The 23686-nt window shown below is 44.3% G+C and overlaps 1 protein-coding gene across 2 annotated transcripts in view; it reads left to right on the forward strand.

Annotated features, from left to right (window-relative positions):
* Nucleotides 1-23686, forward strand: part of Copa (COPI coat complex subunit alpha) — a 40404-nt gene that overhangs the window by 16024 nt on the left and 694 nt on the right. The window contains exons 7-32 of one of the 2 annotated variants that reach the window (XM_063272370.1): nucleotides 633-742; nucleotides 3065-3164; nucleotides 4334-4469; nucleotides 5350-5432; nucleotides 6957-7107; nucleotides 8257-8323; nucleotides 9143-9218; nucleotides 11149-11231; nucleotides 12785-12924; nucleotides 13661-13746; nucleotides 13823-13988; nucleotides 14827-14989; nucleotides 15086-15232; nucleotides 15920-16109; nucleotides 16229-16324; nucleotides 17197-17285; nucleotides 17487-17610; nucleotides 19049-19138; nucleotides 19311-19420; nucleotides 20091-20168; nucleotides 20330-20398; nucleotides 20877-21013; nucleotides 21262-21448; nucleotides 21534-21644; nucleotides 21925-22086; nucleotides 23256-23450. In XM_063272370.1, the coding sequence (XP_063128440.1) occupies nucleotides 633-742; nucleotides 3065-3164; nucleotides 4334-4469; nucleotides 5350-5432; nucleotides 6957-7107; nucleotides 8257-8323; nucleotides 9143-9218; nucleotides 11149-11231; nucleotides 12785-12924; nucleotides 13661-13746; nucleotides 13823-13988; nucleotides 14827-14989; nucleotides 15086-15232; nucleotides 15920-16109; nucleotides 16229-16324; nucleotides 17197-17285; nucleotides 17487-17610; nucleotides 19049-19138; nucleotides 19311-19420; nucleotides 20091-20168; nucleotides 20330-20398; nucleotides 20877-21013; nucleotides 21262-21448; nucleotides 21534-21644; nucleotides 21925-22086; nucleotides 23256-23450 (3146 nt within the window). The remainder of the gene's footprint in view (nucleotides 1-632; nucleotides 743-3064; nucleotides 3165-4333; nucleotides 4470-5349; nucleotides 5433-6956; nucleotides 7108-8256; nucleotides 8324-9142; nucleotides 9219-11148; nucleotides 11232-12784; nucleotides 12925-13660; nucleotides 13747-13822; nucleotides 13989-14826; nucleotides 14990-15085; nucleotides 15233-15919; nucleotides 16110-16228; nucleotides 16325-17196; nucleotides 17286-17486; nucleotides 17611-19048; nucleotides 19139-19310; nucleotides 19421-20090; nucleotides 20169-20329; nucleotides 20399-20876; nucleotides 21014-21261; nucleotides 21449-21533; nucleotides 21645-21924; nucleotides 22087-23255; nucleotides 23451-23686) is intronic. The other variant, NM_001134540.1, reaches the window with a different exon arrangement.

The raw sequence follows: 23686 nt of genomic DNA on the forward strand, positions 1-23686 counted from the left end.
ATTAGAGATATGGCTCAGCAGTTAAGAGCACTGACCACTCTTCTGGAGGACCTGGGTTCAATTCCCATCACCCTTTTGGCAGCTTACAACCACCTGTAACTTGAGGGGCTCTGTAGCTCTCTCCTGGGATCCAAAGGCACCAGGCATGCATGTGTTATACAGATGTACATGCAGGCAAACATCCATACACATCGAATAATAAAATACATTAAAAAATTTAGGGTAAAAATAAAATAAAAAAGTAAGATTTTAAGGTGAGGGGAAAAAGTATAGATTTTATGAACCTGAATGTGGACATTGAATGATTAGCACTTGAGGCCACATTTTGAGAAGAGTAAAGAAATGCAAAGTGTTACTGACCTAGAATAGACAGCCCTTTGAGGTGAGATTTAATGAACTTAGTTGGTCAGAATTTGGGTTGGCTCCCAATAAGGGATCGTCTGAAGTGTTAAGGAAGGAGCTAGTGAGGAATAAGTAGGTGCTCGTGAGTGTGTCTCTTCCTTCCTTCTAACTGTATTTTCCCATTTCGTTTTATCTTAGTCTTTCAGTGCACCTTTCTGTGATTCTGCCACTCTGCTCTTATTGATAACATTATATTTGCATCTTTCATCCCACTCCTTAACCCTCCAAAGGTCTAAGGAAAAAAAACTTGTCTCCTGGTGCGGTGGAGTCCGATGTGAGAGGAATAACTGGGGTCGATCTGTTTGGAACTACAGATGCAGTGGTGAAGCATGTGCTAGAGGTATTTATCTCTGTCGCTGTTGGTGGGTATGTGCTGCCCTCTAGGGACATTTAATTGTCATCTCTACATGAGTGGGCGGTGTGTGTGTGGGGGCGGGGGGGGGTCACAGCACGTGTGGAGTCCAAGAGGATAATTTTGTGCAGTCAGTTCTCTCTGTTGTTTTGTGGGTCCCGAGATTTGAACTGTGCCTTGGGTAGCAAGCATTTTATCCACTGCACCGTCTCACTGGCCCACATTCTTATTCAGTCTTGCAGCACATATTAAAGTGTTATTAAAGTGTCGGACACCATTTGAGATTTGAGGAATAGAATTGTAAGTAAACCAACAAAGAAAGGAAGAATATAAGTCCTCTCAGTTCTATCCATCTTGTAAATCCAGGAGGGAGGAGGAAGAAGGCTGGGCACGAGCTCCATTACAGTCACAGAGCAAAGCCATCCTTAGGCCTTGTAGACGGAGGGATCCCGAGGGAAATCAAGAAGTACCAAGAACTGATTCTAGATAAGCTATGAGAAACTTGTTCGTGGTGAGAAGTAGAAAAGCCTAAGAAAAGAAACTAGGTTTTCTAAAATTAAAGTCTAAACCATAAAACTACTTGCTGAAATGTGAATGTTTAATCTCACAGAAAAAAAAAAAAAACAAAAAAACGAGGCTTAGAAAAATTACACAGTTCCCCAAAGTCCAAACGTATGTGGTAAATCCTGGGCTCCAACTTCAAACCCAAATGTTTTCACACATACATAATACCCTAAAATCTCTGAATGAAATTTCCATGTCCATACAGCCATCAGAGATGAAGGAGGCCGTGTAAGTAGAATAGGGACCATCATGGAGGAGTGTCCTTAAACATTTCAGTCTTTATACTCTAAACCTTCCTAAGAATTTCAGTTTATTTATGTGTGCTATATCTTTCAATTTTAGCCATATTTGAAATAAACTTTTTTAAAAAAATTTTTTTTTTTTTTTTTTGGTTCTTTTTTTTCGGAGCTGGGGACCGAACCCAGGGCCTTGCGCTTTTTTTAAAAAATTTAATTAGTTTATCTTTATGTATAGGAGTATTTTACTTGCATGTGTTCTCCATGTACCATGTAATGTCTGGGTCCTTCAGAGGCCATAAGAGGGCACTGCATCCCTTGGGACTGAAGTTACAAACAGTTATAAGTCATATCTGGGTGCTTGGAACCAAACATGGGTCATTTGTAAGAGCAGTCAGTACTCCTGACCAATGAGCCATCTCTCCAGCCCTTATTTTTGTTTTGTGTGTGTGTGTGTGTGTGTGTGTGTGTGTGTGTGTGTGTGTGTGTGTGTGTGTGTGTTTTGTGCACATGCCCTACCATTGAATGACACCCCACCCTAAACCCGAGAACCTTTAAAAACATGGACTTTGTCAGCATACATTTTATTAGCTGTCAGAGCAATGATGTATCACCTATAACGTGTCCTGTGAAAAATTCCACTGTGTAGTCATGGATAATAACAATAAAAGCAAGTAAAATCTTAGTGGGATTTGGAAAATAGCTTTGAACTTGCAGATTTTCCAGTGGGCTCTGGGGATTCTTTCTAGGGATTCCAGATCATAGTTTGAGAATTTTTTTTTTGGTTCTTTTTTTCGGAGCTGGGGACTGAACCCAGGGCCTCGTGCTTGCTAGGCAAGCGCTCTACCACTGAGCTAAATCCCTGTAAAAATAAAGCATATAGGGGTCTGGAGAGATGGCACAGCAGGTTAAGAGCACTGACTGCTCTTCCAGAGGACAGGAGTTCAAATCCCAGCAACCACATGGTGGCTCACAACCATCTGTAATGGGATCTGATGCCCTCCTCTGGTGTGTCTGAAGACAGAGACAGTGTACTTATATATAATAAATAAATAGATTTTTTTTAAAAAAAGATACCTCTCCAGAAAAAAAATCATATAAACAAGTGAAAAGTAAGGAAAAACCTAACTATAAATAAAGCTGAATTTCCTGGTGGAAATGTTTGCAACATCCCATGAGAATTTGAACATTGACATGGTTATTCTAATGTTCAAAGTTTTACAATAAGCCAAAAAACAAACAGATGTTTGTTACAAAACAACAAATCAGATGAAAATAAAACACCACCACATGAACTTTACAGTACCATAGTCCCTTAGACCTTTTTACTTGAAGAGTATTTCAGAGGACTGGGGAAATAGATCAGCGGTAGAGTACTGGCCTAGCGCCTCTAAGCCCCTGAGTTTGATTGCCCATATCACAGAAAAAGAAACAGACACATTTTGTTATAAGCACCAGCATGGTTTTCTTTGGATTGTGTTTTTAAAGCTGTTTTCTCTCATTTTCACAGGGCCATGACCGTGGAGTGAATTGGGCTGCCTTCCACCCGACTATGCCCCTTATTGTATCGGGGGCAGATGACCGGCAAGTGAAGATATGGCGCATGAATGGTGAGTAAGGCACTGGCAATGCTGCCAGATCCAAGAAAGTGACTGCTGGCCAGCAAGGGGAGGTGGTCAGGTTCTCTGCCATATACCTTAGTCGATTATTTACTACTATTACTAAGTGCATGGTCATTGTCTCTTCCTCCCCCCCCCCCCCACCCCTATGGCAGTATCTTGATTTTGAGAGATAGAAGCATAGTCAAGAGTGAAAATTCTTGGGGTTGGGGATTTAGCTCAGTGGTAGAGCACTTGCCTAGCAAGCACAAGGCCCTGGGTTCAGTCCCCAGCTCCGAAAAAAAGGGGAAAAAAAAAAGAGTGAAAATTCTTGGGAAAAATAGTAACTGCGTTGTTCTAGACTGTGTTCAGGACTTTATGTGTATTACTGTGACTCAAAGCCCCACTGCTGTAGAGTTTATATGTATTCTCAAATGTCCGCAAATAATACTTATATTCTGAGGGTAGAACAGAATAGAGGCCTAAAGAATTACTTAGTATGGATTTCACAGTCAGTAGGTGCACATAATAAAAGAACAGAGATGCACATAAAAATAGAATTTTGGAGCCAAGATAGCTCTGGTTACTCGAGAGGCTGAGGTAGTACAATTATGCATTCCTAGGAGCTCAAAGCCTGAGCTACAGCAAAGCCTTGCCTCGCCTCAAAAAAAAAAAAAAAAAAAAAAAGGATTTGGAGGTTTAAGTAACCAAAAAAATAATAAAAGATGAAGAAACTTATGTGAAAAATATTGTCCAATTTAGTACTTTGCACTTCATTAAAAGAGCATCATGGCTGTACATGATGTAGGTATAGCCTTGCAGTATCAGCATGCATGGCTGAGGCAGGAGGATCACAAATACAAGACCAGCCTGAGCCATATAGCAAAACCTTGTCTCCTTAAAAATTGGGACTAGAGATAGCTCAGTGACCCACTGCGGTCTCTCTGGGTGTGGTTTCTAGCACCTGTGTCAGGCAGCTCAGAGCCATCTGTTACGTCGGTTCCAGGAGACCCACGGCTGCCTTCTGGCCTCCACAGGTGCTACACTCAGGTGCACAAACCCACATAGAGATGTACACACACAAAACACAAATAAAATCTTTTTTTAAAGAAAGGATGTTGGATTTATAGATCCCAGAGTTATGATAGAGAATTGTGATAACAATTTCTTTTATTCTTCAGAATCAAAGGCATGGGAGGTTGACACCTGCCGGGGCCATTACAACAATGTGTCTTGTGCCGTCTTTCACCCTCGCCAAGAGTTGATCCTCAGCAATTCTGAGGACAAGAGTATTCGAGTCTGGGATATGTCTAAGCGGTAAGGGAATTCTTTATGTCATGTGACCAAACCCAAGAGAAGGACCCTTTCTTTGTCTTAAAAATTAGATTAGAAACCAGTCACAGCGGCACATACCTATAGTGTTAGCAAGAGGGTGTTGGCAGGAGGAGCAGGTCAGAGTCATCTTCTGCTGCATAGTGAGTTGGAGGCCAGCCTTGGCTACCTGAGACACTGGCTCAAAAATTTAAAAAAAAAAAAAAAAAAAAAAAAGGCTAGTGAGATGGCTCAGCAGGCAAGGGAGGAAACATCACTTCCACACAAGCCTGATGCCCTGCTTTAATCCCTAACCTATAGTAGAAGAGAGGCATCGTCCAAAAAGTTGTCCTCTGTCTTCTACACATGTGTAGACACACACACAGACACACACTTTCTCACTCCACATAGAATACTAATATCTGTAAAAGGAAAGGGAAAATTTAGAATATTTCCTTTTCTCCTCAGCCTGAAGAGAAATCACGCTATGAAGTGTTACAAAGTTTTAAGACTATGTTGCTTAGTGGTGAAAGTGCTTGCCTATCATGCATGAGGCCCTAAGTGTAATCCCTGCTACTATGAAAAATATAAATAAGCAAACAACAACAAAAACCCTAGAGACTCAGATATCAACAATATTTATTAGGTAGAAATCTCCATGTATTCTTATCTCCTCTGAATTTGAGGATGTTTTTCTTCCCTTCATTGTTCAGCTAAAGAGGTAAGAAATGTGAGCTAAAAGTACGGTCAGAGATGAGGAGGGGAAGCCTTCGACCTGTGTTCCTTGTCGACTTTACACTGGTCCCTAGTTTTGGTCGTGGACACCATTCACTGTCTGTCTCCATCTTAACTAACGTTTTTCTCTGTGTACCTTTTGCTTTCCTAGGACTGGGGTTCAGACTTTCCGTAGGGATCATGATCGCTTCTGGGTCCTGGCTGCCCATCCCAACCTTAACCTCTTTGCAGCAGGTAAGGACCATTTCTTTCACTCCTCAGGTGTAGTTGAAAGTTTGTAAGATTTTAAACTGATTCTTCATTGGCTTTGTCTCTCGTAAGTGGTAATAGGAAAACAAAGAGAAGCATAATTTTCAGAGCCATCTAACGGAAGCTTTCCTCATTTTTATCTCTCTTTTGGGAGACAGTGCTCTTTAGTGCTCTTCACTGCAAAGACCTGTTTAATGTTAAGCTCGTTCTCTCTGATGTGCTTTTAGGAGCTCATAGGAGACTAATATTGAACATTTAGAATTCTGACTGAGAAAGTAGAAGCCAAGTCTTATTCATTCATCTGTCAAATACATAATAAAATATCAGTCCACACTCTGGATGCTGGTGTCAGGGCAGTGCATAAAATGTTGCGTGTCTTGGTGGGGCTTTAAGGGAGAAGTCCGTAAACCGTTAAGTATAGAAAGTGAGGTGTGTTTGACGATGCCTTGAATAAAAAGTCAAGCAAAAGGAGGGTGACAGCAGCAGTGGCCTCCAGGTCTATTGTGAATATTCAGAGAAGTGAAAGTGAGTGAGAGAAGGGAGACTGCTGTCACCAGCTGCATTCCTAGTGTGTGAGGTCCCGGGTTAAAGAAGGAGAAAAGGCAGGAGAGTGACAGGAGCTATTTGGAAAAGGTGCTAAAAACTGTGAGTTTAGGAATGCATTTAGCTGTTGTATTATTCTGTTTTCTATAGCTGTAGCAAAGTACTTCATACTGTGTACTTTTAAAAAAGGGATTTGAGCCGCGCGGTGGTGGCTGGTTGAGAATATCCTAGTCTGTAGTGCAATTTCCAGGACAGCCAGGGCTACACAGAGAAAAACCAAAAGGGGGTGGGGACATGGGGGTGGGGGACTGCAGAGATGACTCAGTGGTCAAGAGCACTTGCTACTCTAGCAGAGGACTAGAGCTCTGTCCCAACACCAACATGGTGTCTCACAGCTGCCTGTAACTCTTGTTTCAGGGGATCCGATGCCCTCTTCTGCCCTTCCTAGGCACCAAGCATATACAGTGTGTACATAGAGTGTAGGCATTCACATGTGGATATAAAATCAAAGTAAATAAATCTGAAATTCACCATTTTGGAGGTTGAAAATCCACTTGTCCTTTGGTAAGGGTTCCTTTGGCTCAGTCACAGCATGACATGGAGCATCATGAAAGGAGTGGTTGGGAGAGAGAGATCACATGACCAGTCAGCAATCCAGAGACAGTTCAAGATACTCACTGTATGTTAGCATTCTCCTGACCTGTATCCTAAGATGACATTCATCCCCGAGTGCTCCTCTAATGGCTTACTGACATTTCAGTAAGCCTCATCTCTTAAAGATTCTGCCCCCTCGATATCACACACGGAGCTTCTCCACAGGAACCTGAGGCACAACCCGTCTCCGAGCGTCTCCAAGCCATAACAGATGCCTTTACCCTTTTAGCATGTGAATGTAATCATCCTTGCCTATCGCCTATTTCTAGCAATCCTTTTTGCCAACAGCTGATTGTCTGTTCTGCTCTCTAGGCCATGATGGTGGGATGATTGTATTTAAGCTGGAACGGGAGCGTCCAGCCTATGCTGTTCATGGCAATATGCTGCATTATGTGAAGGACCGATTCCTCCGTCAGCTGGATTTCAACAGCTCCAAAGATGTAGCTGTGATGCAGTTGCGGAGGTGAGTCTGACCTTCTCCTCCTTTCCAGATCTTCTCATCTGTTGTCATAACGCCCTGTCCTCAAGCAGGGCTCTTTTTTTTTTTTTTTTTGGTTCTTTTTTTTTCGGAGCTGGGGACCGAACCCAGGGCCTTGCGCTTCCTAGGCAAGCGCCCTACCACTGAGCTAAATCCCCAACCCCTCAAGCAGGGCTCTTTAAACCAACCTTTTGGACCTAAGCTATCAGATATGGACTCCCTACAGAGTAAACCTCCTCAGTTTAAATCCCTTTATGATAGACTCAGAGGTGTCTATGGGAAGAATGAGAGGCCCCTTCTTGGGACTACCAGTGACCCTGTGGTGAGGGCATTCCACTACTGATGCCTGCAAACCATCTTGCAGATTACAGAAAGTTCTTGGTAGAAAGTAGCCCAATTTATGCCTTCGGGAACCTTGTGGCAGAGAGGGGTGATAGCCTTAAATGACTATAGTACAGAATAATAAGACAATAATGAAGTTTTTAGAAGAGTTGCAGTTTATCATAACTCTACCTTTTTTTTTTTTTTTTTTCCGGAGCTGGGGACCGAACCCAGGGCCTTGCGCTTCCTAGGCAAGCGCTCTACCACTGAGCTAAATCCCCAACCCATAACTCTACCTTTACAGCAAAATACCACAACCCTCAAAAGCGGAACTGTGTCTCCGGAACTGTTAACTCAGGCTATGGTAACCCCTGGGATTCCCGGTCAAAGGAGCATTGGAATGCCAGCTGCGGCATTCAGAAACACTCATGGCTGCAAACACTGGCATCTGGGTTGATAACCACCCATAGCTTCACTGCGACAGAAAGATAGGTTTATGGGAACAGTCCCAGGGATAGAAAACAGGCAGAGAAATCATATCATGCTACTCTGTGGTGTCCACTGCAATTATGCGGAGCGGTTTGTACCAGGCGGAAGAACCATCACGGCTCGCCACCTCTGATGACAATGTAACTTCTGTTATGCTTTGTTGTTTGAACGATTAAGTAGTCATTTTAATGAAAAGAGGAAGAATACAATAGCTGTATTTCCTTATAAAGAAGTGGTGAGCATATGTGTCCTGAGTATGTAGGCGTGGAAGGGATAATTCTCTTCTCTATTCTTACCCCATTCTCTTTCCTCCTCTTTATCTAGTGGTTCTAAGTTCCCAGTGTTCAACATGTCATACAATCCAGCAGAGAACGCCGTGCTGCTGTGCACCGTAAGTAATCGTGGGGTCTCTGCACTCGCTCTCCTTAGTTTTCCTTAGTATTTTACTGCCCTTACTGCCCTCTAATGACCTCTTAAAATTTCTTTTCCTGGTACTGAAAATTAAACATGTGGGCATGAAAGAGCTAACACAGTAGACACTCAGAGGCTCAAACTAGATGGCTTCAGTTGTCATAGCCTGTTAAGGGTTGTGAGGTGATCAGAAGGAACGTTGGCACTTGTTTGTTGTGCAGAAAAGGCCTTTTCTGTCTTGCTTGGGTGAACTGTGTTAGAAGTGAAGTCAGTCAGTCACTCTCAGGGTTGTCAGAGCCCTTCCCGCTTCCTGCCACACAATTAGCAAAGAAAAAAAAAAAAAAAAAAAGCAGTGGCATTCTAACTTTAGGACCCAGGTGGCTGGATGAAAACTGTCCCCTGGATAACTTTTCATATGGAATGTCCTTTAGTGTCTAACACTACCATATTCTCACGATGATTTTCTTGAATGTCTTCTTGGATCTGTTTTGTTTTCTTTTTTCTTTTTAACGTGACAAGTGTAATCAAATGAGACATATCAGGTTCATCATCTTTGAATTTGTGGAATAGAGAGAAATCTTGGGTTTTATTCAGATAATATTTACACGTTTAGAGGATAAAGAGAAGAGTGCCATCAGTGCTTAGCTGTTTGGGTGAGAGCACTGCAATTCTTACATGTGAAGATCGCTCAGATACCCTCTGGGTGCAGGTAACAGAAGTAGGAGAAATGTCTTTTCTGTCAGGATAAAACAGTATCTTCAGTGTCCCCAACTAAACATGTTTCTTCTTTTCCCCACAGAGAGCAAGCAATTTAGAGAATAGTACCTATGATCTGTACACCATCCCCAAAGATGCAGACTCCCAGAATCCTGATGGTAGGTGCTGTTTGTCTCCTCCACGATGCTCCCAGCTCTCCTCATCTGTAGCATCACTTCTTTTCAAGTTTTGCACATCCCGTCCCCAGGCCATGGCTCCATCACTCTTGTCTGTTGGCAGGTGCCGCTGACAGTTGCACCAGAGGCAATTGTGGTGTGAAATATTCATGCTCTGCCTCCATTTTATTACCCCAGCTAGATATATATATTTTATAATTTGGTTATTAGAAACTCTCCATTTTCCCTTTCAGCACAGCATGTTACCCTAGATTATTGTCAGCTGATATGACTTTCACCCTGGTAGTTTCATTTATTTAAAAATGTGGCTCCAGTCTTGCAGTGTCTCATCCTGGGAGTGGGGATTTATACTCTTCTATCTATATCCAGATCCGATTTGCTTCCTTTTGCTTGTCAAAAAGATGGGGCTGCTCACAGCCCCATGACCCACCTGGGATCCCAGGATCCAGCTGAGACCCCTGCCTGCCTCTTTCATCACCACCATCCCTTGTTGACATCCTTACTATTAGAACTTGCTGACAGAACATTCTGTGGATGGATTGGAATCTCATTTATGTTCTTTTCAATGCAGTTTTTCTAGTGGGTTTGCAGGCCTTACCAGCCTGAAGTTTATTCCACAGGCCTTCCCTTTTACTAGTACATTTTGATACTGTATGCCTTCCAAAGTTCTGCGAAATATTTTGCTAGTTCTGTTCCCTTTATGAGTGACAACAGGTCATTATTGTAGTACTCTTGCTTATTTTGATTTTTGGAGAGGATATGTATGTGTATGAGACAGGGTCTCTATATAACCAGGTTAGCCTAGAACTCATGGTTCCACTTGGTAATGGAGTTACACATTATGCCAACTCGTTCCAGCCTTATAAGTGTGCTTGGAGTGAGACGGGAGAAGCAGGAGACCTATATATGTGTGGGATCCGTAAGGCAAAGTCTTCCTCACAGAGTAATCAGTTAGGCCTTCTTAACTAAACCTGTGATTTGGTGCTGCCCAACCCAGCTTGGGTTTTATTGTTGTTTTTCCATATCCGTTAACAATTACTAGAACTTCTGTTCTCCATCCTTTGGAGGGATGATAATTATCAAGGTGTTGTCTAGTGGTGAGCACCAGAGAGGAGAAAGCAGAAGCTGGAGTAGTATGGGTTGTGGTATTAACAAAATTAAACAAAATTTTGTTTTGTTAAGTCTTTGGCACTCCAGGTATGAGAGAAATACAAAACAGGTCTGGCCAGCATGTTCTGTTCTGTTTTCCACTGCTAAAACAGATAAGACTGTTTCAATATATTCTTTACAAGTTTCTCAGAGAGTGGAGTATCCATTTCAAAATTCTAATCAGTTGCAAACTAAGGAACAGTTTATAGCTCTCCTCAGGGCGATAATAGTGAATTGACATTCACAGAGCAACAGCTTGATACTGTGTTACCCAGCACTGAGCCTGTCAAGATTTAGCTGGAGTGCTGTGTCCCACCCTGCCCGAGCGGGAGGCCTGCATTAGCATGTTAAAAGCAGCAGAGCAGCTGCGACCTGGGGTTGGGTTCTGTCGCTTCTCCAGCAGTGTAGATAGGAGGTCTTAGACTTTGACAGGCTGCTTGCTGTGCCTCAGCTTGGCTAGGAAGGCTCTGCTCGTTAGCTTGATGGAGTGTGCTGTCTCCCAAGATGGGCAGCATTTCTGCCAGTGTGTGGTGCTGGCTGAAATGCAGCCACTTGGCCTAGAGATAAGAGGCTTGGCAGGGGTGGGGGCTGGAGTTTGGAGAGAAGGATAGGGAAAGTCACTGACAATAGCCTGAGGTTATGGCTGAATTAGTTAGGAAGCAGCTGAACTGGCAAAGCCAAAATGGCAGCTCCATGGCACCTGACTCTGTCACCTGCTAGTGGCTCACCACATGCTCCCACATTTTGGTTTTGTTCTCCTCAGCCCCTGAAGGGAAACGATCCTCGGGCCTGACAGCGGTTTGGGTTGCTCGGAATCGGTTTGCTGTCCTAGATCGAATGCACTCGGTAAGTAGAAACCAGTTCAGGGAGTACAGCAACAGTGGTCCACACTGTAAGATAAAGAACAGTTTCCCTTAGTCTCCAAAGCAGTTGTGATCCTTGGGTACTGGGTCTCCCTCCAGCCCTACTCATAGGCTAACCTGGGGAGGGAAGGTTGATGATTGGGTGACATTAGTAGGCCTCTGGCTTCTGCACGTGCAGGAGCTAAAACCTTCAGATTTAAGTATGTGGATTAGATAAGAGGGAGCTTTTCCTCCTTGTCCCACTCCCCTAATTGGTACCTAAAATGTAATAGATTTAGAGAGCCAGATGGTGATACACACCTTTAATCCCTTTGCCTGGGAGGAGAAATGCATACACAATATGCACATACATACATACATACATACATACATACATACATACATACATACTTGCATACCTGTGATAGGCTCAATGCAAGATAAGCAAGGGTCTTCCATTAAAATCTCAACAAAAGCCTAAATTTTGACTATTTTCTTTCTAGTTGAGAAACTCAGATCTAGGCGAATATTTTGTTTGCTTATTTTTAAGTACAGGGGATTGAATTTAGGGCCTTGTTCATGCAAGGCTTTCATTTTAACTTGTTCATTTTTGTAATTTTGAGGGTCTCACTGAGTCTGGTGAGAAACTGCCTAGACTAGGAATGAACTCACTCTGCAGCCAAGACAGGGCTCAGCCTCCCAAGTGGCTGAGATTACAGGCCTGCGCTATGAGACCCAGCCTTTTAGGATTGCCTTTCTTTTCTTCTTATCTTATGTACATTGGTATTTTCCTTGCACGTATGTCTGTGTAAGGATATTGCATCTGTAGCTGGAGTTACAGATAGTTGTGAGCTGCCATGTGGGTGCTGGGATTTAAACCTGGGTCTTCTGGAAGAACAGCCAGTGCTCTCAGCAGTTGAGCCATTTCTCTAGCGCCTTCCCCTTTTAAGGTTTTATTTACTTATGTAATGTATATGAATATACTATAGCTGTCTTCAGAAACACCAGAAGAGGACATCTGACCTCATTACAGATAGTTGTGAGCCACCACATGGTTGTTAGGAATTGAACTCAGGAACTCTGGAAGAGAAGTCAGTGCTCTTAACTGCTGAACCTTTTCTCCAGATTCTCTCCCCACCCCACCCCCTCTCTCTAAAGGAGAGAGGTTAGAGGTCAATGAGATGTCTTAGTGGATAAGAACCCTTATCACCAAAGTAGATGACCTAAATTCAGTCCTTAGGTCCCATGTGTAAGAGGAGAGAACTGAGTTCTTCTATTTGTCCTCTGACCCACACACTTGGGCACCATGACATATAATATATGTACCCACACATTCTCGAGCGCACGCAGAAACACACACACAGACACACACACACACACAAATGAATGAATGAATGAATACTGTGAGGCCCTGGAGAGAGTATTAGTAGTCAACCTGATGTATAAATGACTTGGATAAGGGACAAACTTCTTTACTAAAGGAGCAATTGCTGGGGGACATCATTAGTGGTTACCTTATCTATTTACTTCTCATGACTCCACCCATATTCATTTCAGCTTCTGATTAAAAACCTGAAAAATGAGATCACCAAGAAAATCCAGGTGCCCAACTGTGATGAAATCTTCTATGCTGGTACAGGCAACCTCCTGCTTCGGGATGCAGATTCCATCACACTCTTTGATGTCCAGCAGAAGCGGTAACATGGCAGACAAACTTGTAATGAGGGAGAGTGGGGGTCTTTTTTTTTTTTTTTAAAGGTTTATTTATTTATCATATACAAGTACACTGTAGCTGTCCTCAGACACCAGAGGAGGGCATCGGACCCCATCACAGATGGCCGTGAACCACCATGTGGTTGCTGGGAATTGAACTCATGACCTCTGGGAGAGCAGTTGGTGCTCCCAACCACTGAGCCATCTCTCCAGCCCGAGAGTGGGGGTCTTTAATAGGGGGGTTTTCTAATCTTGCCACATGGCCTCGCTGCTGCTTACACACTCGACTGCGAGGCTGTTTGCGATCCTTTTCCCTTTCCCTGTCTATCCTGCCCCCGAGTGCATGCGTTCTAGCAGCGTGGCCAGGGCTACCAGACATTGAGCTATCTTTAAAGAATGGGTTTGGGTCTGGGGATGGGAAGAACACAAAGTTGAATAGCACAGTTCCTGTTCTTAAAGAACTTAGTAAGTCCAGTGGTGAAAATTGATAGAGACAAAGGCCTAATATAGGAGGGAACGGGGCGGCAGAGAGGGAGGAAGAGGAAGTGCAGAGTGTGAACCAAAGCATTTAGCTTACTGACCTACAGCGTAGGCAGTGTTTCTCTGATATTACATTGAGAAGTTGAGTTCTGCATTAATTAAAGATGGAAACGGCATAGGTCATAGCTTGAGACAACACAATTAGGCCCATTCATGATTCCCTTTCTCTTGCTATCCCAGAACTCTGGCATCAGTGAAGATTTCCAAGGTGAAATATGTTATCTGGTCGGCAGACATGTCTCATGTTGCACTCCTGGCCAAGCATGGTAAGGCTTCATTATATCCACCGTCTTAGAGGCCACTTCCTCCCTGCCAGTTTACTGCACTCACCCTGTCCAACAGAGCACTCATGCCCTTTGCCTCTTACAGCCATTGTGATCTGTAACCGCAAGCTGGATGCTCTGTGTAACATTCATGAGAACATTCGTGTCAAGAGTGGGGCCTGGGATGAAAGTGGGGTGTTTATCTATACCACAAGCAACCACATCAAATATGCTGTCACCACTGGGTAAGTTAATTATCTGGGACAAGTGGGAGAAGGTGGCTTCCTGCGATCACTGTGCTAACTCAAGAGATTTAACCGCAGTTCTCCGTTAACTTTCTTCATAAAAGAGCCAACAGGGCATATATGTACTATAGGGCTCTCTCTCTCTCTCTCTCTCTCTCTCTCTCTCTCTCTCTCTCTCTCTCTCTCTGTCTCTCTGTGCTGACTCAGTGACTCAGGCAGTTTCTCTAAGGTCAGACAACCTGAATTCAATCCCCAGGTTCCTCAAATGGCAGGAGAGAACCAGGTCCTGAGAGTTTTCCTGTAGCCCCCACACACACCTGCATTGTGTACACACATAAAATAAAAAAATTTCAAAATTTAGGGAAACATTGTAAAGGACTGGGGAGGGGCCAGTGAGATAGCTCAGCAGGTTAAAAACAAGGCGTGAGTTTGACCCCAGAGTCCTTATATGGTGGGCGGAGAGAGCTGAGTGCCAAGAGCTGTCCTCTGACCGCCACAGATCACTGCAGCATGCACATCTATACTGCATAATGAATGCTCACATACATAATTATGAGTTTTTTATTTTTGAAGGGAGGCTAGTCATTGGTAGCATGCTTTCCTAGAATGCCCAAGGCTCTAGACTCAATAACTCAAACTGCAAAAAAAATAAAAGGTTCATAGCATATGTTCTGTCATAGAAAAGAATTAAATCGTTTTGAAACACTTTTTGTCTGTATCAGTGTGTAAGTAGCACTTGATGAAAGGAAAATGAGAAAATACTATTTCAACTTTATTCATTTTTACAAGCTGGATTTTCTCCCTTCTGAAAATTGTGCCTTTTATCCCCTCTTCCTAGGGACCATGGGATCATCCGAACTCTGGATTTGCCCATCTATGTCACAAGAGTGAAGGGCAATAACGTATACTGCCTGGACAGGGAGTGTCGTCCTCGGGTGCTCACCATTGACCCCACCGAATTCAAGTTCAAACTGGCCCTGATCAACAGGAAGTATGATGAGGTATGAAGCAAAGCAACCTACAGACGTGCTAAAGGGGGCAGTGCTCCTTTCTCCTCAGGAGTAATCTGTTTTCTGCCTACCAACCCGAATGTCTAGGTACTGCACATGGTGAGGAACGCCAAACTAGTAGGCCAGTCGATCATCGCTTACCTCCAGAAGAAGGGTTATCCTGAAGTGGCACTGCATTTTGTAAAGGATGAGAAAACTCGTTTCAGCTTGGCCCTGGAGTGTGGAAACATTGAGGTGAGAGGAATGAGTCATCAGTCCCAGGTAGCTGTAGAGAAAAGGGAGGCTTAGGGCCAGTGTAACCTAACAATGTACTGGAGGCCGGACCACAGAAGGTGCTCTCCTGTGCTTGCATTTTTAGCCAGAGTGGAAGTTTGGAAGTTTTTAGTTTAAATTGAACCATTTTTCTGTTGCTGTTTCTGTTTCTGCATCTTCCTGTCTCCTCTTCTGCCCAGTATTTCCACTCTTGTTACCATTTTCAAACTGAATTTAAGAAGTTCTAGGACAGAGCTAGATAGCTAGAAATGCAAAGACTCTGCACATTTTCCGTGACACCTTGGTCTTGCTGGGTGAAGTACTCACGCAGTGTTGAGGCCCAGACATTGCTTCAAGGAGAAAAGGGCTTAGGAATGCTGCTTTTCCAGTCCCGTATTCCATCCCTTATTCCTTTGCCCTGCCTGAAACTGCTGTGCAACCTCAGAGCTAAGGCTCTGGGGAGTCCGCAGCCAATAGGCGTTGATACTGTACTAGCGACCTTTGGAGGGGTCACACTGGTAGATAGAATTCTCCAGAAAAATAGTGTGAAAGTAGTGATTGCAAGCATGGAGAATTCCTTGGGAAATTTTAGAGACAAATGCTTTGATAAACTTGGCTGGTTTTGAATCATAATGCCCACACTAAACACTGGCCATGGGAATTCTTCAGATTGCTCTAGAGGCAGCCAAAGCTCTGGATGACAAGAACTGCTGGGAGAAGCTGGGAGAAGTGGCCCTGTTACAGGGCAATCACCAGATTGTAGAAATGTGCTATCAGCGCACCAAAAACTTTGACAAGCTCTCCTTCCTGTACCTTATTACTGGCAACCTGGAGAAGCTTCGAAAGATGATGAAGATTGGTGAGCTCTCTAAAACTATGCTTGGGAAGTGTGGGGCTTGTAGGGAAGGAGGAAGGTAAATAGAGGAGGGAGATCTTTCGAGAGAAGGCCTAAGTAGGTTTCTCATTGACTTGATGCAGCTGAGATCCGAAAGGACATGAGTGGCCATTATCAGAATGCCCTGTACCTGGGTGATGTGTCAGAGAGAGTGCGAATCCTGAAGAACTGTGGGCAGAGTAAGTATTTATCCAGGACTTCCTGTCCTTTGAGACCTTCGGAAGGATTTTCTGGAAGTTGCCTTGTATTATTGGACTCTGTGTGTGTGTTTCTGTCTGTCTGTCTGTCTGTCTGTCTGTCTGTCTGTGTTTTCCTTGCATTTACTGTACTGAACTCAGACTGAGTTAGCTCCTCAGATTTCTTCTCTTTTACCTTTTTTAAAATCCATCTTGTTGACATATTTCTTGGGCTGTTTCAGAGGATTGCCACATTTGTGGTGTCTATTGCTCCTTTCCAAGTTATATTTTAAAACAAACAACTAAGGGAATACTCCCAACAGATTGTGTCCTCTGACCTCCACATGTGTACTGTGAGACTCACACACAATAAATACACAAAACTTTTAATAAAGAAAACAAACATCCCTCACAGGTAGAGTGTGCTTAGCTTTTGTTCAGTGTGTGTAAAGCTGCAGTCAGAGTATTCTCAGGACTGCAGACACACAGAGACCCAACAGGAGAAGAATTCATTTCCACGTTCATGGGTGTGGGCATTCCTTGGGTCTTTGCCTCCCTTTGTCTGAGAAACAGTATCATCTTGCCATGTTACCTTGGCCATCACAAAGTTCACAATAGTTCCTTCAGGACAGGTTAACAAGATGACACCCACAACAGAGTCCACAGTTACTGTAAGCCACTCTCGGCTGTGACATTCCATGAACTCTGACAGATTCTGTCCATTAGAGGCTGATTAAGCCCCGCAGCCTACTCTTCTGGTTGGGTATTAGTATGCATTTGCATCCTAGGAGCTAGGGTCACCCCTTCCTCAGCAGTCTACCAAGTTAACATTCTCTTGGAAATGTACCCACACCACAAACTTATGTTTTCTGTAGAATCCCTGGCCTACCTCACAGCTGCTACACATGGCTTAGATGAGGAAGCTGAGAGCCTGAAGGAGACATTTGACCCTGAGAAGGAGACAGTGAGTATTTACACAGATGTTTCTGATAACAGGATCCATTCCCATCTTGGGATAATTTAAAATCATAAATTTTACTCTACCACCTAATTACCAGAGTTGGGACTGGGAAGGAGAGATAAGTTGAGAGGAAACAGCGTAACCCTTTGTGTGTGATTCATGAGAGCTATTCATGTTTAACATTTTCATTATTCCACCCCTCAGATCCCAGATATTGATCCTAATGCCAAGCTGCTCCAGCCACCAGCACCTATCATGCCATTGGATACCAATTGGCCCTTACTGACTGTGTCCAAAGGGTTCTTTGAAGGCTCCATTGCAAGCAAGGGTGAGTGCCCATTACTCCTATATGGGTTTTAAACGTTGTTTTATAGAGAACTATCCTAATTGGGTCTGACTTGTACTCAGTGGATTGCTTACTTAGCATGTACAAAACTCTGGATTCAATCCACAGCATTATATACATAACTGACCAACTCCTGTGATACCAGCTAAAGAGATGGTGGTAAGAAATCAAAAACTCAAGGTCATCCTTGGTTTCATAGTCAGTTTTTAGACAGCTTGGACTATGTGGGACTATTTCTTAAAAACAAACAAAAAGGGGACTGGACAGATGGCTCAGCAGCACTGACTGCTCTTCCAAAGAACCCGGTTCAATTCCCAGCAGCCACATGGCAACTCCCCGGTTCCAGGGGAATCTGAAACCACCACACCTGGGAGGCTGACCACCAATTCTACATTTAAAAAGAAAAAAAATGTTTACCAGCTTCTCCTGTTCTTCTTTCCGTGTGAAGTTTCACAGAGCACTAAAATGCTAGCCAAGGCTAGGACGTCTCCAAACTGAGGAAAGTTTTTGAGATCTTTTTAAAGAGAACTTGAGCTCAACCTAGCACATACCTGTGTTCTCAGCAGTTAGAAAGTTGAAACAGGAGAAAAAACATTCAAAGCCAGCCATCACAGAGCAGTAACTAGTTTAAGGTCTGGCCAGCCCATGTGAAACCCTTCCTTTGCTCTCTAGCCCCTGCCACAAAAGAAAGAGATGTAGAGAATGACGGCAAGTGAGCGTCTGCACTGCACCGACAGCTCCAACACTCGGTGTCTCTAGCTCACCTCACATGCAGGCATCTCCACTTTGTGTTTTCCTTTTCGTCACATGCTTCTCCCCAGCACCCAAGCCCCCCTGTTTGCTTGGATCTTCCTGCTGGTTCCTGCTGGTTCACATCTAAGCAAGAGCCTAAGCTGAGTTCAAGCATTTTGTGTCTGGCCCTGCTCTATCCTCGCCTCCTGGACCCACCATGTCTTCATTCTCTGCACAGACTATAGTAATAGTCACTTAGTAAAGTTTTCACAAAGAAACTCTAAGAGTGGGCAGCCAAGGACAGCCAGGTTTTGGTAACAGGGAGGTAGTTCTTTCCTACCTCAACAGGGATTTAAGCCAGAGCCTTATGAATACTAGAAAAGCTCTCTACCACTACCACTGCGCGCACACACACACACACACACACACACACACACACACACACACACACACACAGAGCAGAACAAGACAGAACCTTGGCAGTTATTTTTGTCTTTGCTTGGTTTGTTTTGAGATTTAACAACACACTAAAGCATATTTACTGACATCCACAGTTAGCAATTTCTAAGTAGACAGCACATATTTCTGAGGACACAACTTCTGAAAGCACATACCTTGCCTGTAGAGGCGATTGGTCGCACTTGAGACCTCTAAGCTCTGAGAAGTTCCCTCTGTCTTCCCATGATAGGGAAGGGAGGCGCGTTGGCTGCCGACATTGACATCGACACTGTTGGTACTGAAGGCTGGGGAGAGGACGCAGAGCTGCAGCTGGACGAAGGTAAGAATGTGTCCTAGGACTGTGCTGAGGTGTTTGGCGCCCTGGGGAGGAGTTATCTGTGGAGCGAGCAGTCTACAAGCTTCTAATTCATGGAGCCAGCGGGACCTAGTATTTTGTCTTTGGAGGCAGATGTTCCCACCTAAGTCTGTTTGATCATGGGTTGTCCTTACAGATGGGTTTGTGGAGGCTCCGGAAGGTTTGGGGGAGGATACTCTCGGCAAGGGACAAGAGGAAGGAGGTGGCTGGGACGTAGAAGAAGATTTGGAGCTCCCACCTGAGCTGGTACGTGAAGTTCCTGCTCTGGGATTTCTCTCCTTTCCACCACCCCTGTAAAGAATAGGTGGGTCTCTTTCCTCTCCCTCTTCTCTTCTCTTCTCTTCTCTTCTCTTCTCTTCTCTTCTCTTCTCTTCTCTTCTCTTCTCTTCTCTTCTCTTCTCTTCTCTTCTCTTCTTCTCCTCTCCTCTCCCCTCCTCTCCCCTCCTCTCCCCTCCCTTCCCCTCCCCTCCCCTCCCCTTCCCACAACTTGTAGTATGCCTATCCTGAGGTCCACAAAAGAGGGGGTTCCAGCATTTGAAAGAGGAATGTGTTTAATATCTAAATGGCATCTTGTGGAATGTCATTTTGGTCTTGGGGAGATGGCTCAAGCCAAGGTTAGCATCTAAATGTTGTATCTTGAGTTTATCAGAACACAGTTCTTGAATGGCTATTTAAATGTCTTAATTTGCGGCCTGGGAACATAGCTCAGTTGGTAGGATGCTTTCTTAGCATACACATAGCCCTTGATTTGATTCCCCACTATATGTAAATCAGGCATGGTGACAAAAGACTATATAGTCCTAGCACTTTAGGTACAGACAGGAGGATTCAATCCTTGTTACAGAGTGAGTTTCAGACTCTGTCAAACTCTTATTTGAACCAATAAATAAAGCCTTAATTTTCTTTTTCCTTCTAGGATGTACCCTCTGGGGTTGCCGGTGGTGCTGAAGACGGTTTCTTTGTGCCCCCAACCAAGGGAACAAGCCCAACTCAAGTAAGCAGGAAAACACAATTACACAGAGATGAGTGCTTCCGGGCTGGTTAATATTTGATTGCTGTGTAAAAATATTGGTTGCTTTTAATAGATATGGAGGAGAAGAATTAGAAAGAGAAAGGAAATTTTTCATTTGGCTTATGTTTTCTATTTCTTACTAGATCTGGTGCAATAACTCCCAGCTTCCAGTGGATCACATCCTGGCAGGTTCTTTTGAAACAGCTATGCGGGTAAGTCTCCTGAAAGCCTTGGCCTCCCTCTTGAGTGTGTATTCCAGAGGCTTAGGGAGAACGGTGAACTCATCTGTTTAACCCCGTGGGGATGATCGGACCCACGGGCCCACGGTGTGCATTGCAAGGCGGCTGCTGCCTTACTGAAGAGACTGGTTTCATAAAGGCCTTTATCTGCTCTCCACTTGGTCTGTGGTTGTGTTTGCCAGTCAGCCATTTCTGCTGCTTCATTAGTAAAATCAGCACCTCTTTCTGAATGGGTGTTTATTGCAGACGCTGTACCACATGTTACGATGACGTAACAGCCATGAACACTTGCTGTCACTCTTGGTCAATCTAAAATGCTCTCTGTAGATGTTAAGATGGAGGAGTCCCTATAGTTGACTATATACAGAGAAGTAAAATACCTTGCTTAAGTTTGATTTATTTTTAGTTGGTAGAAAACAAATCCCTATGTTTCTCTTTTTTCTTGTTCTAGCTTCTTCATGACCAGGTGGGAGTAGTCCAGTTTGGCCCCTATAAGCAACTGTTTCTACAGACATACGCGCGAGGCCGCACCACCTACCAAGCACTGCCCTGCTTGCCCTCCATGTATAGCTACCCTAATCGCAATTGGTAAGTCCCCTTCTCCGTGCTGTGGGTTTCCGTCGGAGGAAGTAGTGCAGATGATTCTCACAGTGACAGGATTCCCCAGAGCTAGGGGAAGATCTGCAGCTTGTTACTTTGGGCTTTGGTTTACACCACCTGCCCTCCTGTTTCCAGCTATGTCTACAGTAGGGTGTTGGTGATTGTGTTGGATAGAAGCAGAGCATGAGTCCTGCTCTGCTGTTGACCATCTGCTGTCTTCATCATTCCCCTTCCAGGAAGGACGCAGGGCTGAAGAATGGTGTGCCGGCTGTGGGCCTCAAGCTTAACGACCTGATCCAGCGGCTGCAGCTCTGTTACCAGCTCAGCACAGTCGGCAAGTTTGAAGACGCTGTGGAGAAATTCCGCTCCATCCTACTCAGTGTGCCCCTTCTTGTGGTGGACAATAAACAGGAGATTGCAGAGGTAGGAGGAATCTGGCCACTTACCCCATCCTGGGCACCTCCACATTCTTGTCTGTGTCGTGACTGTCTTCTGCAAACCTCTTCAGGCCCAGCAGCTCATCACCATCTGCCGTGAGTACATTGTGGGTTTGTGCATGGAGATAGAAAGGAAGAAGCTACCTAAGGAGACCCTAGACCAGCAGAAGCGCATCTGTGAGGTAAGATCTGTGAGACCTCCATCTAAATTGTTTGGATTGGAAGTGTCTTGGCTTTGGGGAGGAAGAGAAATTGGAGTCATCTCCATGAAGAGGTGCTCCTTTTCTCACTGTCATTCCTCAGATCATGAGTTCTCATATTTTAAGAGGTCGAACTAGTCTGTCTTACAGCTACCTGTGCTGGCTTTGTGTTGCTGTTTTGTTTTGTTCTTTTATAATTGTGTAGCTGTTTATAAACCACAGCTGAACCTCACTTTGTTCGGTGCTCCTTTCTGTTCACTAGATGGCGGCTTATTTCACACACTCAAACCTGCAGCCTGTGCACATGATCCTGGTGCTGAGGACAGCCCTCAACCTCTTCTTCAAGCTCAAGAACTTCAAGACAGCTGCCACCTTTGCCCGACGCCTGCTGGAACTTGGGCCCAAACCTGAAGTAGCCCAACAGGTACAGGGGAATTCCATCAGTGCCTTTGGGGGAACCAGATCTTAAATTGAGGAGCAGGGGCTGGGGATTTAGCTCAGTGGTAGAGCGCTTACCTAGGAAGCGCAAGGCCCTGGGTTCGGTCCCCAGCTCCGAAAAAAAGAACCAAAAAAAAAAAAAAAAAAAAAAATTGAGGAGCAGAAGCCAATATCCTTCTCTCTGAAACAATAGAACAGCACTCCACCCAAGAAAGCCAATAGAATGCTGCCTTCTGGTTACTTACCTTGGGGCATCTTTTCCCCCTTGAAACCGGAGTGATAATTTATTCAGATATGGCATTGGGTGCATGGCATTCTAAAATACTCTATATAGATGTTTAAATGGAGTAGATCCTGTAGTTGACTTGACTAAATTTTAGTAGTGAGAAGTAAAAACCTTGCCCAAGTTTGATTTCAGTTTTTTTTCTGTATCCCTGGCTGTCCTAGAACTCACAGAAATTTGCCTGCCTCTGCCTCCCAAGTGCTGTGTTAATTTTGACTTAATTTCAATTTGACATTTGTGCTGGGCTTACCAGCCCTTCTCTTGTGGCCTTGCAACCTAGAATAGCCCCAGTGGGCCTGCAGGTGAGCTCCTAGCCTTAAACTCCGGGCACCTGCAGATAATTCAGCTGTTCTTCAGCTCCAGGTGACCCCTCTTTACCTCTTATACTTTCATTCATAGTCCAGGATCCATGCCACCTAAAAACATTCTCCTTGGGCACTAGAAACCTGTTTCAGCTCTTTATGGGGCCCAATCCTGATAATCTAATCCCAGAAGTAAACAGGATTATGGCTTTAGAGCATGGAGCCATGTTGGAGAAAGAGAAAGATTTCACTGTGTATCCCAAACTCCTGACCTCCTACTGCCTTCTGGGCTCTGGGATGTACTGGTACAACCAGCACAGTGGCAATTGTCATTTTTTCACATACATCCTAGACAGAGGATGGGCCCTGTATTCTCATGGCGTAGTTACTTTAGTTGTCGTGTTCTGTTTCTTGAGACTGGGTATATAACTCAGGCTGTCCTAGAACTTGGGATCCCCCTGTTCCTATGTGCTGGGATTATAGAAATAAACCACCATGCCTAACGTATAATCGCATCGGAGATCATGATGCTTTCTGTACTCGTAAATATTCCTTCCTTCCTTCCTTTAGACAAGGAAAATCTTGTCTGCCTGTGAGAAAAACCCCACAGATGCCTGCCAGCTCAATTATGACATGCACAACCCCTTTGACATTTGTGCTGCATCTTACCGGCCCATCTACCGTGGAAAACCAGTGGAGAAGTGTCCACTCAGTGGGGCCTGCTATTCCCCTGAGTTCAAAGGGCAGATCTGCAGGGTCACTACAGTAAGTACTGTCCTCAAGAGTGTGTCTATCAGGGTTGGGGTGGGGATCCAACAAAAGAAAGAAAGTGTGTGGGATATTGAGGGAAGGGGCAAAGGAAGCTTGGTGCTGGCTCTCTCCCTGCATTTGCTGCGGCTCCCTCAGGCAGTGACACTGCAAAGCTAGTGCTTCCTTCACTGCTCACTTCTCAGCACCAAGCATCCTTCTGCCTGCTCGTCGGCGGGTATAGGGAATAAGCT

This window comes from Rattus norvegicus, chromosome 13, assembly GCF_036323735.1.
Source record: "Rattus norvegicus strain BN/NHsdMcwi chromosome 13, GRCr8, whole genome shotgun sequence".
Classification (NCBI taxonomy): Eukaryota; Metazoa; Chordata; class Mammalia; order Rodentia; family Muridae; genus Rattus; species Rattus norvegicus.